Here is a 17,531-nt window from a genome sequence, read left to right as displayed (position 1 = left end):
TTGGAATTATTATTGTAGAGACCTACAGATACCTAGAAATCACAAATAATATCGTTGCTATATTTTCAGATTATCGGGGAGAGGTGACGAGTTCCCAGTCGTTCCCTCTACGACCGCATTCGGAGGACGAGGGCGGTACGCCAGGCCGGCCGGGAGTGGACTACCCCGTGCTTACCGTCATCCCCGCCACCGCCTTCAACTGCAAGACGCAGCGCTACAAGGGTTTCTTCGCGGACCCGGAAACTCGTTGCCAGGTAAGTTGGAACTTTTGTTTACCTGTAGTCAGTTGAGAGATGGCTAAAAATACTGGACCCCATTGTTGTGCCCTACTCCGAGCACACCGCTATCCCCGGCAACGTCTACGATTGCGAAATGCTGATCCACAAAGGCTTCTTCCGGACCCAAAGACCAACGAAGTTTAAATTCAGTGTTCCGTAATAGACTTTTATTCGGCACGCGTTTTCATGGACGTGATGGGCCTTAGCTTCTTTGAGGACCTGGAGTTTTGTAGCCAGGTCAGAAGTCCTAAAATAAAATACATTCGACATGCTCGCTAGGTTATCTGTTGCGCATTTGATACAACACCGCAAGATTCAAATCCGATATCATATCGTAACGCATGAAAATTGAAATCGCTACTACTATACTATCGCTATTACTTCAAACAGCTGGAATTTATTTGGCTTATATCACCGGAAAATTGGCCATAAAAGTAGATTGTCAGTGTTGAAAATTAAAATCACTAAGGTGAAGGTAAATCTGTTTTACCCTTAAATGCATGATTTTTAATTTTTGCCTGAAATTAATTTAATATATGTTTTACATTATTGTTAACTGATTCTGAGAAAAATAATTAAAAAAATTAAAACATTGTTTTTCACTACTAAACCAGTGTTAGAATTTACATAGGGTAAATCATAATTTATGTAAATTTATACAATTATTGGTAAAATATATAAAAAAATCTTACTACCATTAGAAATTTATACTATGTGTAATATACCTATAATAAAAAATTTAAATATAAATAATTGAAAACCCCGAAAAAACCGCCTAAATTACATACTAAAAATCATCAACTATTCCAAATTTTCCGCCATTTCGTCTTAAAAGAAATGTAATTTTTTTAAACTTAAATACTTCGCAAAGGCCAGGATTAGCTAAGTGAATCTGCTCCCATCGAGTTTTGGCTTGTATTTTTTTTGATGATGTGGCGTTCTATTAGTAACAAGTATGCAAAATTTCAGACCCCAAAACTTTATAGTTTTTTGTAAAAAAAACGTACGATTTTTCTTCGATATTTTTTTCCAGCCAGCCGATTTTTACGTGCATCACTTAGGTACAGCTGTGTGCAATATAATAGCAGTCAATATGAAAATGAAAATTAGAGGAAAACTATAACTTAAGATCAATTATATTGGATCTTTTCTTGTAATTCTTCTGCATTACTTGACATTGTTTCAAAATTAACTGTAACCTTTACTTAAATAGTATTGGAAGTATTTGAAAAAATATCATGAAAATCGTCTTTTTTTACTACCTTGCGGAAATTCTTATAAACACGTAACAACCTAGGAAAAAAAAATACAATTGTGTATTTTAATTGTAATTTAGTATCTTGCCTATTATTTCCAATCAAAGCTTTACATCTAAACTATGTCATAAAATATTTTTTTCTATAAGACAATCTTCACCTTATTATTATTTACAACGACGGGACATAATCGCGTAAAATAAGTATTAAACCCACCTCCGACGTTTCGAGGACGGCGTTGTCCCCGTGGTCTCGGAGAAGACTCAAGAAGAAGTCTTCTCCGAGTACCACGGGGACAACGCCGTCCTCGAAACGTCGGAGGTGGGTTTAATACTTATTTTACGCGATTAAGTCCCGTCGTTGTAAATAATAATGAGTAAAAATCGTGAATCTTCACCTTAATCTGCTTGCGTAATCAAAATATCATGAAAATTTGCTTTTTACTAAAAAAGCACATTTTCATGATATTTTTGTTTATACTTCCAATATTATTTAAGTAAAGGTTACAGTTAATTTTGAAATAATGTTAAGCAATGCAGAAGAATTACAGAAAAAGATCCAATATAATTGATCTAAAGTTATAGTTTTTTCCCTAAATTTCATTTTTCTATTGACTGCTATTTTATTGCACACAACTGTATGTTGTGCGTATAGTAATGACAATTATATGACATCAATTATTGGATATATTGCTGTACAAAAAAAAATACAAATACAATTTCAATTTTTTTAAGTACTTTCAGGTCTGAGACCGCTCTAAGTTTTTCACCAAAGCTAGCCTCTTTAATGAGCTACAAAATGAATGTATTTACTTAAAATTATCTGTGGGAGAACAAGGTGTTTTTTTAATTGAATACATCGCTATACATTTTCTATACCGTGCTATACGTTTTCTAAACGTGCATTATTTGTCGAAGTTATATTTTTCTACGGAATATCAAATTATATTCCGTAGGTACCTACACAAGTTCCAACAAAAAATTATATTACGAGTATTTATACTACGAGTCGTTTTTATTTCCGCAAACATTCGTAATTTAATCACTACCTAATCGCAACTGGACCTGCTGGCGGGTTGATCATGCAGTCGCGAGTTCGAGTCTCGACCGAGGCAGTGATTTTTTTTGAAACATCGGTAAATCAAGCTCGTTAAATAACCTCGTGCCAGACTCGGTCCAGATACCATATTACTTGAGTAATTTAGGTATTTACCTAATAGGTAGTACCTATGTGCTCGACTATGTTGGATTTAATGTTTTGTTTTTTTTTTTACTTAAATATTTCCAGGTGTGGCACTATTGCGACCTGAACGGCGGGCAGGCGTCGTTCCTGTGCCCCAACGGCACGATCTTCTCTCAAGCCGCGCTCACGTGCGACTGGTGGTTCAACGTGCGCTGCGCGTCCACGGCGCAGCTCTACGTGCTCAACGAGAGCCTCTACAAGTACATCCTGCCGCACTCGCCCAAGTTCCCCGAGGACTACAGCGGGCCTCTAGTCGACAAGTAAGATGTCACACCGTAGACGGTGCTTCTAAAGTCTCGCTCACGTGCCGGCCGTGCAGAGACAAGTACACCTGCCGCACTCACCCAAGATCTCTGAAAACTAACAGCAGACCAGTCGACAAGATTTTGCAATAAGTCTTGTTGCGATGTCATCGCATAATATAGTACCTAATACAGTAGGTACCTACTTACAGTGTCTAACCTAACCGCGACTTTAACTTTTGAATAATTAACAAATAACTTATTATTATTTTCAATCTTTGAAATTTAATTAGGTACCTACCTACGATCAAGGAATTTAATTTCGGTAGGTACCATTTCGTACCTTGGTACCTTGTCAATAGTATGAGTCCCTAGCGACTTTTATATTGATTGTCACTCTGACAGAGTACGAAATATTGGTATTGAAATTAAATACTTTGACTGTATAGTGTATACTCAATTTGATAATTCACCTGTAACTTTGCCAAAAACAGAATTGCGCCTTTACTCTTTAAAGTCTTTTTGACTTTAAAAAACATAATTGAATGTTCATGGACTAATATCTATTGCATTATACCTACCTACATTTTGCCTATGACACTATATTTATACCCGATTGGCAGATTTGAAAATTAGACTTATAACGGGTTGTTGTCCTTATTTCAGATACCTTACACTGAAGTTTAAAGAAATGGAAGAGCAGTTCAAGAAAAACAAGAACAAGAGTACAGCATCCGAGAAAATCGATTCCGACGAGAACGTGTCCACCGAGGAATCGAGTGAGAAAAGTTCAGGCGAGAGCGAGGAGCAAACATACAAGAGTGAAGTTAGCGTTAGCGAGCCAAGCGTCATCGTGGCCTCGCCGGGCAGCAGCGGCAATATCCAGAGACTAGAGGAATAGTACTACCTATAAAACAGTACCCGACTCACTAAATTTTGCAGCATTTTTCCAAGGTCCGTCAGAACACTGACCTTGCTCCGAATATTAATAGACGCGAAGGGTAGGCTAGGCGTCATAGACTGTGATAGAGCTAGACTCATCAGTTTACTAATATCTATACATGTATTGCGTAAATCATTTTAGCATTGTAGTCATATATGCTTGAAGGTCAATAATTAGACATTATGATTTGCCATTTGACTAAGTTAATATTTATATTTGAATAAGTTTGCTGCGGTGACAATAATTTAAGGAATTAAACTTGCCATATTTTGCCATGTTTAATTCGGATATTCAGAGCTAAATGTCATTAGGAAATTGACTGTGTAAGTATGTGTTGTACTGTGTTGTGAGTGTATGTGAATGACGAGTTATATTATAAATGTGGTAATTTTTGTATAGCTAGGTAAATATTTAATTGTATTTTATTTAGTTACGGATTATAACTAGCGCTCTATATTACACCTGCCCTTGTTAATAAGTAAAAAGAAATCTTAATAATTGTGTTAAGGTATTTACACTTAATGCCAAGAGAGGCAGAGAACTCCTGAGCTATTTTACTTTATATTTTGTGCAATAAATTGTGTTATTAAATGTTATGCCTTTTTCATACCTCTTCTAACCTAACCTAACCTTACCATTGGTAATTAGCAATATATATATAATTATATATATAAATAAATACATTTTATTACCTATATAAACTAGTTCACCCCGAACTGAGAACTTGCGGTTCCCCAAGAACTCTATTATAGATTCATAGAAATCATAGATATCGATTTAACTTTCGACGCGATTAAATAAAAAATGTGGAATTTCATTTCTGTAGTAAAATAAGGAGAAAATCAATGTGGCCGAACTTTGTCCCGTTTTGTGTTTAAAGTCCTATGGCATATGCATCGATGGCCGGAGTCAACTAAGGCGCCCGCGGGCGATAGTTGGAGCGAGATAGAAAATATAGCGTGCTCATTTAAAATAAATTATCGCGTAACAAACTATACTCTGATAACTAGTTCAGTTTGAAAACATCGAAACGCCGGGACGTGCCCCTAACCAGCCGTGTGCTCCTAGTTGAATGTTAGAACTTCGTTTCGCTCGCTCGTTCGATAAGTAGGTACCTATTTACCAGGGTCACTTTAATATGAAGGAAAAAAAATATTATTTTTTCAACTTTTAATAGTTACCAAAAGTTAGGTTTAGATATAAAATACCGAAATATGTTTAAAAAAAGTACGGTTTTTATATAGGTACTTTTAACTTGCTCAAACGAGGTCAAAAATAGCCAAGTTCATACAAACACGTCAGGTGTCAGGTGAAAAACACAGAATTTAACATTTACGATTTTTGAAATCACAAATTCCGAATTCCGAAATTTTAAATTCCGAACCACATAATTACGAATATAACAACTCGGATAGTGCATGACTACCACCAAATTTAACATTTACGATTTTTGAAATCACGAATTCGGAATTATTGCCATTATTCCGAAATTTTATATTCCGATTTGACGTGATTCCTATTTTAACCTAACCTAACCACTTTTCTGGCGACAGTTCGTTTTCTTGAAGCGCGACCTTCTTATTTTTGGTTATATCTGGTTAATTATTTTTTAACGTTTATGAGGATATTTACAGTCACTTTGTATGTATTTTGGAATGATCCATTCAGTCATTTTCAATTTAGAGCAGTTCAAAGTCAACTGTGGATGGTGAAATTTTTGAACGTTTTCTAATAATTTGTTAGACGAAGTAGTAAAACGTTACAGTATGTTATATATTTGTGATCTACTCACAAAGCCCTTTCATTTGATACCCCACATGCAATGATTAAAGAAAAAAAGTAAAAAACTTTGTACTGCCGACTTTTTGACGTCACAGCAACTAGTCAACTACCCTCACTACTTTCGCGCTTGTCATCTCATATATTTGTGTTCAGGACATCACACTGAATGCACTGATACCAAATATGTCCATGTCTGCGACGACATCAGCGAAAATTTCCAGAAGACTTCTAGACCAAAAACCGCCGCACTAAAATACCGAATTACTTTATTTCCGATCGTTCAATGATTTTTCGGAATTTAAGAATACAACTTTCGTTCAAATGACAATCGGATTTTAAGTATTCGGAAATAGCAGTCTGGATTTTCTTCCATCGTGTTTTTAAAAATCGTAATTTTGATATTTCGGACGTATAAAAAATCGGGATTATGAAAATCGTGGTTATAAAAACATATTTCGGAATATTTGGGTGTTCCCATTTTTTTTCGTAATTTTTCCCTATGGCGTGCTGTTTAATAGGTATAAAAATATCGGGTTAAAATATAGTAATTTAGGATTTATTTAGCAATGATATTTTATGAATTGCATAGTTTGATGATATAAAATATCAGATTAAGCAAAACACACTTGAAAATTTAGGTTTGTAAGAAGTTGTCAAAACTTCAAGGCCGTTGGTTGAGCGAGTTAAAAGTGACATCTAAAGTACCTAGTATTTTGAATACAGATTGTAGTTATACTTAATTGGGCAACTTGCGAGTTATTACACTTAAAATTTCCAAATTTTTGTAAAATGACACACCCCTACTATTTACCTAGGCGTCGTAAAAAAAACTTCAATAATACTTACAGGTTGGGCCAAAATAACCCGCACAACTTTATTTGTGTCGTTTTCAAGCAAAAGGTACCACATTGTCGCTTGCCATAAGGACGCTCTGACAGGTTTTCGTATAACGATACAAGCAATTTTCTTCCTTATGGTAAGAGACAATGTGGTACCTTTTGATTGAAAACGTCACATTCTTTGCTGTGGTTTTGGCGTTATTTGTAACGCAAACTACTAGGTACATGTAAATGCTATCAATATATTATTTTGAATATTTTGTTTCAGAAAAAAAAAACTACTTATCCAACTAGGGAACAAATCAAATTATTATATGAAATATTTTTGATGTGTTTTTTAAGTAGTCACACTACTATACATAAATTATAAACTGAAATAGATAATATAGTTAACATACACTAAAGAAAAAGTGCCCAAGTGCACCGGTGGTGGTGGATTCCCGCCTCGGCCACCGGTGGACTTGGTCACTTTTTCTTTTGTGTATGTTATCAAAGATAGATATAACTCCGTACCGTAATAGATGGATATAGTCTAAGGAAAAAACGTGCCTCGAAAATCACGAAAATTTGATTCTCGATCAGATGGCGCCACTAGTTTTGGCCTACTCTCGTATTGAGGGCGTTGACGGTGTCGTTTGTTATTTATAGTTTCAACGCATATCCGTTAAAGAACATGGGTCAAAATCGTATAAAAATAATTAATGCAAAAAAAAAATCATTTATCCATATTTAAATACATTTTAACGTATTTTTATAAATCTTCATTTTTAGTTTTAAAGTATGTCGATAGATGGCAGTGAATTTACAGTGGTTACAAAATTTACTATGACAGTACCGCTCTATCTTATTATATCCTCTTTGATGTTATAATCTATAACCTACATCACAGATTAATAAATAGTTATGCCTACATACCTGTTGATACATACCTAATGAAGTTATTACTTTTTCATCACACTTGCTGGAAAAAATCTTATCTCATGCAGGTGTACTGAAGGACAAAGGCCTATATTATTCCCGCGTGAGTTATGGATTCTGAAAAAAAAAAGCTATCTCACTCGTGAGTTAGCTTTTTTAAAAATTATGTCACTAATTCATACGAAGGTATATGAGGTTTACTTTGAAAATACTGACGTTTACGATTTTTTTTTGTTTATGCTTTAAAATATTTAATTTTATTAATTTAATAGCAGTTTAAAATATTTTTACACATTTTTAAATTGTGGCTGAATGCCGATGGGTCTGTGCCTCCGATGCCTAAACTGCCAAAAAAATTCAAAATGGCGGACGAATGTTTCAAATGTCATCGAGTTTAAGAATGATTTCGTTTAAAATTTAGTTTTTTCTTCGCAAGTGTGATGAAAAACATTGTGTGTAACTCCAGGGTAAGAATATTGTTACTCGAGTCTTTAATTCACTCCAGCCTGCGGCTGTCGTGAATATATTAGACTCGTACGATATTTCACTTACCCCCCACGTTGCACAATGTACTATTAAGTAATATGTATGTACCTCGAGACGTGGTTAAAGTTAGTCGGTACCTTGTAGTATTTAAGCTAAATTTTGATAAGGCATAAATAAAAAAAATAAGTAGGTAGGTAGTGTAGTTAATAGTTACTGCTAAATTTACTCAGGTACACAAATTGAAACAACAACGTACGTAATGAATGAAAGATGAATTTATTTACACGTATGTACCAAATTCTTGCGCTATTTATTATGCGAAGATAAAACGAGCATAACATCACATTCCGAGTCAAAATTTATGTAAAGGAAATTCGACACAGCTATTTTAATTACCTATTTGACAACAAAATTAAACATACCACAGATAAAACGTTAATTTCTTCCCACCACAATCAGTGCACAGCAACTCCTGTCGCCGTTGGCGGGTAACGTCTAATACGGCGGTAATAATCTCAGAGGGCCTTTTGCAAGATGCCAATCGTTTACGCCGTAGCGAACGAAACGGTAATCTTACTCTATCACTGTTCCAAATTAGTGCGACAGAGTTCCCAAAGTTGACTGGGCTCCGACCAACCTAACAAAAACTGCCAAATTCGGGACCCACCTCTTGGCCGTCTTAAAAAGGGCATAATATATAATCGGTAAACCTCATATTCTCTAGTAGTTTCAGGGCCCCCTCAATATTCGCTCGCGACCCATACCTTGAAAATGCTGCGCTACGGCGCAAACGATTGGCATCTTGACTAGGCACCCTGAACAGATTAGGTACTTACAGTAAGAATGGCATTACTATTGACAATGTAGTGATTGGCTCTGGATTGGAATAAAACAATATGAAAATTGGAATGGAATGGAGGAATATATATGTACCTACCTCGTAAATTGGATCGAAACTTGTCGAGCTTGTAGACTTAATAATACGTGAGTGACAAGTTTTAAAATAATTTTAATAATGTCATACCACCTATACCTACCTATCATTAATGACATTCTTACTTATCTCTGGTCTGCATATGAATTCTGCGTAGTTAATATTACATTCTTAATTTAAACATTTACTTATTAACTATTCGATACTGTAAATTACGATGACTGATAAGTAATTAAATGAGAATTACATAGATATAAATGCATGTGTTTAATATACACGAAAACTGGTGTTGGACACGTTTGTCATGCAATGACCAATACTATAACCATTACAGCTAGTGTAAACATTTACTTTAAATACATTGCGTCACTTGCTCACAATGCTTATACAAAAATATCTTTTGGGACGAAAATTCTTAAGACATTTAATTTTCGAAACAAGCGGCCCTCGGCCGATTTAGGTACTTTCGAATTTAGACGCGCTTTCCTGAATATTTTCTATCTAAATACCTAAATCCTTTTGTACCTACGGAAAGTACATTTTTTGTATATTTATTTATACAGTCAGATAACGTTTCATAACATTTACTTCAATCACAAGTTGTTTCCATTTCAGTCTTAAGGTGTTAAGCCTCACTTTCCCTTACATCTATTGTATCTCCTAGATACTGTTCATCATTCATTACCCAATTGTTTGACAATGATTTTATTTAATTTTACTACAACATGTAATATGCAGAAATTTTAAAATTTCTATTACCTACTGTGCCTAATTATATTCGTAAAAACACCATCGTTCTAGTGATTCATTATTCATTAGCACATAGAACCTGATCTTGTTGCACTCAGCTACGCCGCGCCGGGTCAGTAAATAAAATGCATGGCGCTCCATCTGAGAAAATTTCTCTAAATGACGATAGGTTTGTTAAATTATGCTGCGATGAAATCATGAAGTTTACATCTCACAAATAATTGAAGATAACATACAAATAAACGTACGTTCGATTTGAATCCTAATATCCAGTGCAGACTGGGTTTAACGTGTATCGCATCATGAAAGTTACAATCTGAATACAATACTTCAGATTGGTTGGTTAGCACGAAACCTACCTACTATATGTCCCATGATAGATAATTATAATTACTAACTAGTGCAACTTAATTTTACAATCTAATGTTTCATCAGGACAACCCACGTTATGTATAATTTACCCTGTTTATAAAAGCATATTAAAACGAAACCTTAACTAGTAGGTATATAGAGCAATAAAACGCACAATACGTGCGGTATATAATGTATTACCTACTTACGTTACAATGCAAAATGCATGTTCAACATCAATACTATCTACGAAAGTATAACGATAAAACGAGCCATCACATCAACATCGATGGTATACGCCTTAAATTCGTGGTCACGTACAGAGCAAAGCAGGGGTCGGGTCGCGTTCGTGTAGGTGACGGTCCACTTCGGTCGACTTATAGATTTAATGTTTGAGCAGCAAGGCGGCATGCTTGAGACGAAGATGAGAGCGCAGCGTATCGATGCGGCTGTAGGTGGCCGGGCAGTAGGGGCACAGCGAGCGCTGCGCGGTGTGCGAGTGGAAGTGGTGCCAGCGGTTTGAGACCTCCTTGCCGCAGGACTTGCAGCGCCAGAGCGCGGCGCTCTCGGCCGCTGCCACGAACATGCTGTGGTAAGAGTACTGCGGCGCCGGCGCCGACACCGCAGCGTGCAGCCGCTCTGCAACAACCCGCCTCCATCTCACTACCATACCTGGCGTTTTAGTACGACGCCAACTTTTTAACTTACATTTTTAAGCCTAAGTAAATCCTAGGGACGGGTTGCATTTACAACGATAAAAAATGTGACACCAGTAGCTCAATTTTTTTTACGTTAAAATGAAACAACCGGCCCTAAGCGACATGCCAGGTTTCCAGGTAGTACACACGGCGTCATCGAAATGTGTAGTTTCGGGTTAATTAATATTTTAAACGGCGTATCAAGTAAAAGACTGAGTTGCTTCTTATCTTTATGCTGCCAAATGTTGATTGGCTTTCTAGGCGCAATGGTTTGCAACCTCATACTATTTTTCTGTTTATTAATATTATAATAGGTATGTCGGTGATAAGGGCGTCATCTTGCGCCTTTCATAATATTTTAAATGATAAGACAAAAAAGATAGGAAGCAAATGAGATCAGAATAAAGTTCCCATCATATTTTTACAATCCGAAAACTCTTCTAAAGATTAACTAACAGGTGTTTTTAATTAGAACATTTTATCATGTCAAATGTTGTTATTAAAATTGTTAATTTTCATGAGACACTTTTCAAATGTACCTATTGTCTGTGGTGGCTAATGCACCGTGCACGGCAAGCGATTGTCGGGTTATAACTTTTGGGCCTTGGTCTTCGGTTGACGCCAAACGCTGCGTACCGCGTCAAGTAATGTTGCTGTCTTTTAATACAATGCGACGTCAGCATACGGTGTCAAATGGAGACCAAGCTTTGGCGACCCTTCATCGCAGCGAACCAGTTTAATCGAGTAGTGAATAAAATTAGAAACAGGCTGTGGATCACATGGCATGGCGGTACGAACTGACCAGTGGGGGGAATGTGTCAACATACTGAAACTACACGGATTGTAACATACCACAATTTAATGTAAAAATTAGTAATAAATACAACAGATAAATGCAGGAGTTTGCAACATGTTACAATTGCATTACATAACATCAAAACAATGTGAAAAATAATAATTTGCATTAACTGCTTGCATAAAACAAAATAATTTAAATTAAACTGTAAATGGAGGCATCAAACCAAGACATGAAAAAAAATATTCATAAACAACATATCGTTCATAAAATCTCATGTAAAAATATAACAAGTCTGACGAATCAGCTGTTAGGACACGATTTGACGCCCCCGGCCTATTCGAATTACACTATTGTGATATACGACACTATAACAAATTTGCTAATGTTATAAAGAACAAAATAAACATAACTAGACCATTGCTATCCTGACAATAACCGTATAGCTCATCCTGCACTCCATTGAATTTTAAATGATAAGATCACATCCTTGTCAAATAATGTTTAAATTTTTATTTTAATATACAATAAATTGGAATATTCAATTGGCCAAATAAGTGACTAGGTCCACAAGACCTTCATTTTCATAAGACTAATTTTAGTAATTCGTTAACCTTATGTATAAATTCCATATGGCATAATTTAGCTTTCATTAAGTCCGATTACGTGGTCTCCATAAGTAGTATTTAAGTTGCACACTTTCTGAAAGCTGAAAAGAGATCAAAGGTAGATATTTTCTGAGCCAAACGATGTGATACTCCGAAATGTTCGGGCCAGACACTATCATAGTATCCTAACCTAATTCATCTAAAATATCTACGTTACCACTCGACCGTTTGCTACAGCAAGGTCGTTTATAAAATTGGTCTCGATAGTAATTATATATTTATATAAAAGGCATTCGCGAGTATTGCAGCGATCGCCGAGTCGAATGAAAAGGGAGATCAAACACGCATGGACGCGATGGACCTCGCCGGATAGCTATGATCTGTTCAACCAACCAACAATACACTAACTTGCGCGAATAAATTATTAACAGTACGTAACTATTACGATTGGCAGAGGTAAACAAGCTAATCCTTAATATTACCAGCTATAAAACCTGTACATCACCGTAACCCAAACTGTTTCGTCAGGTAGAAATGGAAATTAGGAGTTCACTTATGTAAATATACAAATAGGTAGTAACTCTCTTTCGAAGACATTAATTACATTTTAAAATATCCTTTAGTTTGGTTACGTAATTAAATAACTAGTAATATTGCACTGAGTATGAAATGCTATCAAATAATAAGCGCCCACGGTATAAAATATAATGAGAGGTAAAATATTAAAAATATAATAAACTTTAAACAACAAACTCTTAAAATGAGAAATAAATCTTTGAGGAAGAAATATTTGGTGAGTAACTTACTATGAGTAATGTCATCATGGAAGTTGGGGAGCTTAGTACTTATAATTCAAGTGGGCCCCTTATATTCAATAGACAATTGTATATCTAGCTATGAATTATGACTATTTTAAAAAATTGCACAAGTGAAATTGCATGTTCACAGCTACTTAACAGCGTCGCCACCTCATAGTTATGGGATACGATCACGGATTTCATTTGGATGTGGATATTACATACACCGTTTGAAATTTTGATGACACTTATAATCAGAATTTTTAAAACCGGTGTCTTATCATTCTAATTTTATATTAGTACATTTTAAGATATCTGAAAACTTGGGTGAAAATGACGAGTGATACTGTAATCTCTAGGGCCGGCGCGCGCGCCCTGCCCGTCTGCTGACGGATGCCACCTCTACCGGATGCTAGATGCCTTACTTTACGTTAATGCAAAATAACTAATCATTAAAACGTTAATCATAGGTTCTATAATAGGAGTCGAATCGTAGCGTGTTAACACTCTTGGTTCTAGCACCATTCCATTTTATCACATTTCAGTTACCGTACCACTCTAAGTGTTTAGCTAAAAATGTAACAATCTTAAATCTTAATTGAAAGTACATACATACATACTAGGTTAGTCCCAATCGTAGAATGCCAATATTAGTTACTAAATGCGCAACCTCGAAACGTTCCTATCTTAAAGTAATTGAAAGAGGTCTTTGACCCCAAGCACCGATCAGGCGATCACACGTGAGCGGGCCGCGGCCCGCCCGTTACATCAACTAAACTGTAACTCCTACCGACGATAAAATAATCAATACGTTAACATCATCAATTCATTACACTACGTCTCTACGTGCGTCCGTCAAGTCAATATACTTAAACGAAATCCATCTTGTTACATGTTCAATCAATAAAAACAAACAACACCAATAAATCAAAATAAAATATATATATATGGTATATAAATGTAAATATAAAAAGTATATTAAATCAGACAATACGATAATATATCTAAGTATAAAAACAATCTCCGTAAATAGATCAACTATAGTCTAGTATAAAAATCTTTTCGTATGTTTCCTTAGGCGCTATCCGTTAATACATCACAAATCCTTAATAATATCCATCTTGCAAAGGCCTCATAGAGTTACAAATGCATCTACACTGAGATTCAGTCATTATTTATATGTCGTTGACCAACGACGGATCACAATCTCTTGCCAGTCCTCGCATCCCGTTTAGTTGTCGTTCACTCCGCGCGTAGGATGTATAACACAAATACAATTAGCTACAGGGCTGGGAGCCCCATCTAACGAATAAATATAACAAGAAGAGCGGCCCGAGGGGTCCCGTTACGGCTCACGGCCAGCATCACTCGCGGTCGCACCGCTACCCGATATAATAGCTTAAGATTCCTATCGATACAATATAAAAAATAATATGGTAATAAAATTAACATCATATTATTATTGCTTTTGCCCGTTCCCGTATAGCAATTGGTATAGAAATATTAGCTTACCTACTTATATACCTACACTTCGAGTGATCCACTCTCAGTTATATAGACCGATAGGTACGCTCCTCACGCGGAACGCGTAAGGTCGCACTGGGGCAAGTCAAATGCACAACCGAGACAATACTAAACGAATCGCTCGCCACGAACGAGCTACAATAAGAACTCAACATTAAGGCCCGCTTAAGTAATAGCACTTCAGCTTAATCCTAAATAGGAAATAGTTTCGACTCGAGACGGTCCGTTAAATTTTTGACACATCAACAGCGGTAAAGTCTGGAGACTGGCGGCGGGCTCGCGCTCACAGAGCGTCGAGGCCGAGCCAGTACATGGACAATCAGTCGAAGCCCGCGTCCAGGTGATTAGCGAACAGCGGCGGCGGCGGCGCAGGCAGCCCCGGCGGCAGCGGCGCAGTCGGCGGCTCGAACTTGCGCGTGTCGGGGTTGTACGCCGGGTGCTTGAACTTGCAGTGCGTGCGCAGGTTGTCGGAGCGCGTGTACGTGGCGCGGCACAGCGGGCACTCGAAGCGGCCCGGGAAGTGCACGTGGTAGTGGTTGCGGATGTGCGTCACCACCTTGCCGCACAGCTTGCAGCGGTGCAGGTTGAGCGCGCCCGCCACGCGCTCGAACGTCAGCCGCATGTGCCAGCCCTTCGAGCCTGCAACCAGCGAGCCGTCACTCCAGCCCGAGACACGGTCCCGAGGCCGCCCCTCCCCTCTCGTCTCGTCCTTCGCACCACACCGCGACATGCCACAGTGCCAACTGCCCGTCTAAACTTTTCGACGTGACCGCCGATCTCTAGTCTCGAATGCTGCTGTTCTCGCATATAGAACGGAATCTAATAACATTACGTTGGTGCTGCAGCATTAGGCGTGTAATGCGAATGAATTTCAGAGAAATATACTTCATATATTAGAACAGTAAAATAGCAACTTTAAAACAACGCAAACAAGGGTCGACTGAAACAATATTTATAGTAGTTTAGCACTATTCAAGCTTGGTTATTGACTGTTAACGCTGTACTATGCTTCTCCTAGTACTATTTAAAAAGCATTAATAACGGATACAAAAGACTAAAAAGAATTATTGAAATCAAAGTGTCATTTACATATTTTTTAACAAATTAATCGTATTATCCAATGGAGATTCATGCATAAATGAATCAATGATACTGAAGAAACGGTGTTTGTTAGAGTCAGTTAAATATGTATTCAGCTGCGTGAGATGTTAATTGCTGACGAGATCCCAATGTTCCGCAGAAGATTCCAGACAGGAAGGAAGATTGGTTAGCCAGAATGCATAGATAAAAAGCATGGAGTGGGAGTGAAAAGAAAAGAAATGGTATAAATAAAGGAATATATTTGTAACAAACATACACGGTAACGACAGACTTACAATAAACTAAGTCATTTGGAGTCAGTTCATTATTGTTTAAAGGCGAAATAAATTAAAATTAAGAGGTATTACATAATAAAATCAGTCTTCGTCGCCAACTGACCAGTGAGTTGAGTAGGTCAGACGGCTTCTTTCACGAGGATAAGAGATCATAATGTTCGTTTTGTACAAGATCTTTAGTTTAAATGGCAGCGTACGCTGGTACGTAACATTATTATGTACATAGGTATATTATAGACACTAGACATAATTAATACAAGTGATCAGTCGAAAACATTTTGATAACACGAAAGTATTCTATTACAAGTCAGGTAAATAGCAAACCAGTACTTTTGCGAAGCGAAAATCGGACTTTATTGAATCCTTCAAAGCGTTGGGTCGCACAAATTAAATGAAATGTTATTTTATAATTATACAAAAATATTTTCGGTCCTGCTCACGTTATAAATATTTGCCAGATTTTCGCTTTTATATGATTTAAGTGTTATTAGAAGAATCGAATTAAAACACCACACCTTAAGACTAAGTTACAAATTGTTAGAACCAATGAGTAAATGCACTTTAAATGAACCGGAAATTCTAGTTAGAGATTTCGACAGATCTAGGTTTAGTATAAAGCTTTCAGACGTTATAAAGTCCGAGTAATAAATAACATCTACGCGAAAAATTTTCGCCACATAAAGTCACAGCCTAACAATATCCATATACAACTAAATCAAATCAGTTATTATAACACTCGTTTTAATTAAACGAAAACTATAAAAACTGGGTTCTAGGGAAGTTCACATTTGGTTTGCATATTGGCCCAATTATTAGGCCCTAATACCGAGCAGTGTTTCATGCGCAGATGCCTTTTAAGATTATCGGCGCGCGTCAGCACTATGGGACACAACGGACATTTGTGTTGAGCGGGATTATGCGACTTCATATGTTTCTTTATATTCGTAACGAGTTTACCACACACAGAACACGGCACAGGAACAGAGTAAGGTCTGTAATTGAGTGCTGATTTAATAGACATATCTATGTAATCGACATTTCGCTGAGACTCTGGAGGCATACTATTTTCGTCAACGCCGTGGTTGTCACCTGTAAGATTATGGCATATCTTCACTGTAGGTCAGTCGTTGGGCATGCTAGATCACATCACACCGAACTCGTTTCAAATTGTTCTACGTCAAATATGCATTTACCACACATTGTACAAAACATAACCTTTGCATTTTTTTTTTTCAATTTCCTGACCATGCAATTCTGATCTGCCATTGTTAATGTATGTATCGCGATTTATAAGGTTGATAGGTCGAGATCTATACTTAAAAGTAAGTAACCAATAATTTATTTCGAAGGCCTATTGCGAAAACAAGTCCCTAAGCCCACGGCAGGGGCGTCAAATCACCATTAGAAATATTTTACCACACCGATTTCTTCATCATAGTATTAGTAAATCTAAAAATAAATAAAGAAAAGATACCCAAAAGCTAACTATATGGTTGGTGCAAATTAAAGTGAATTGATAAGCGTTCATGTGAACCATGCGAGGGTACATGCGTCGCCAGCATACATTCAATAATATCTAGGATTTTAAGTACATAATACTTTTATTGTCCTTAAAATGTAATCACTATGGATTTTTGTATACGAGAACTAATACTTGGGACACCTAGATATTTTTGACTATCCCTGGAAAGTGGAAGCGTTAAAATGTTAT

At 36.7% G+C, this 17,531-nt stretch overlaps 2 protein-coding genes across 10 annotated transcripts in view; one reads left to right on the top strand and one right to left on the bottom strand.

Moving 5' to 3' along the window:
• The window catches only part of LOC134750784 (uncharacterized), a 42,194-nt gene extending 37,723 nt beyond the window's left edge, over window positions 1–4,471 (top strand). Inside the window, exons 3-5 of the mRNA XM_063686031.1 lie at window positions 70–254; window positions 2,822–3,036; window positions 3,685–4,471. Coding sequence (XP_063542101.1) covers window positions 70–254; window positions 2,822–3,036; window positions 3,685–3,919 — 635 coding nt within the window. The 3' untranslated portion in view covers window positions 3,920–4,471. The remainder of the gene's footprint in view (window positions 1–69; window positions 255–2,821; window positions 3,037–3,684) is intronic.
• Window positions 4,472–8,239: 3,768 nt separating this feature from the next.
• The window catches only part of LOC134751016 (sex determination protein fruitless-like), a 108,167-nt gene continuing 98,875 nt past the window's right edge, over window positions 8,240–17,531 (bottom strand). For 7 of the 9 annotated variants that reach the window (XM_063686340.1, XM_063686366.1, XM_063686349.1 and 4 more), the window contains one exon: window positions 11,561–15,083. In XM_063686340.1, coding sequence (XP_063542410.1) covers window positions 14,764–15,083 — 320 coding nt within the window. In that variant the 3' untranslated portion in view covers window positions 11,561–14,763. Of the gene's footprint in view, window positions 10,661–11,560; window positions 15,084–15,767; window positions 16,910–17,531 lie in introns of those variants that run through there. The other 2 variants (XM_063686404.1, XM_063686357.1) reach the window with 2 other exon arrangements.

The sequence above is a fragment of the Cydia strobilella genome, chromosome 2 (assembly GCF_947568885.1).
Source record: "Cydia strobilella chromosome 2, ilCydStro3.1, whole genome shotgun sequence".
Lineage (NCBI taxonomy): Eukaryota > Metazoa > Arthropoda > Insecta > Lepidoptera > Tortricidae > Cydia > Cydia strobilella.
This window is presented reverse-complemented; position numbering and strand designations above follow the sequence as displayed.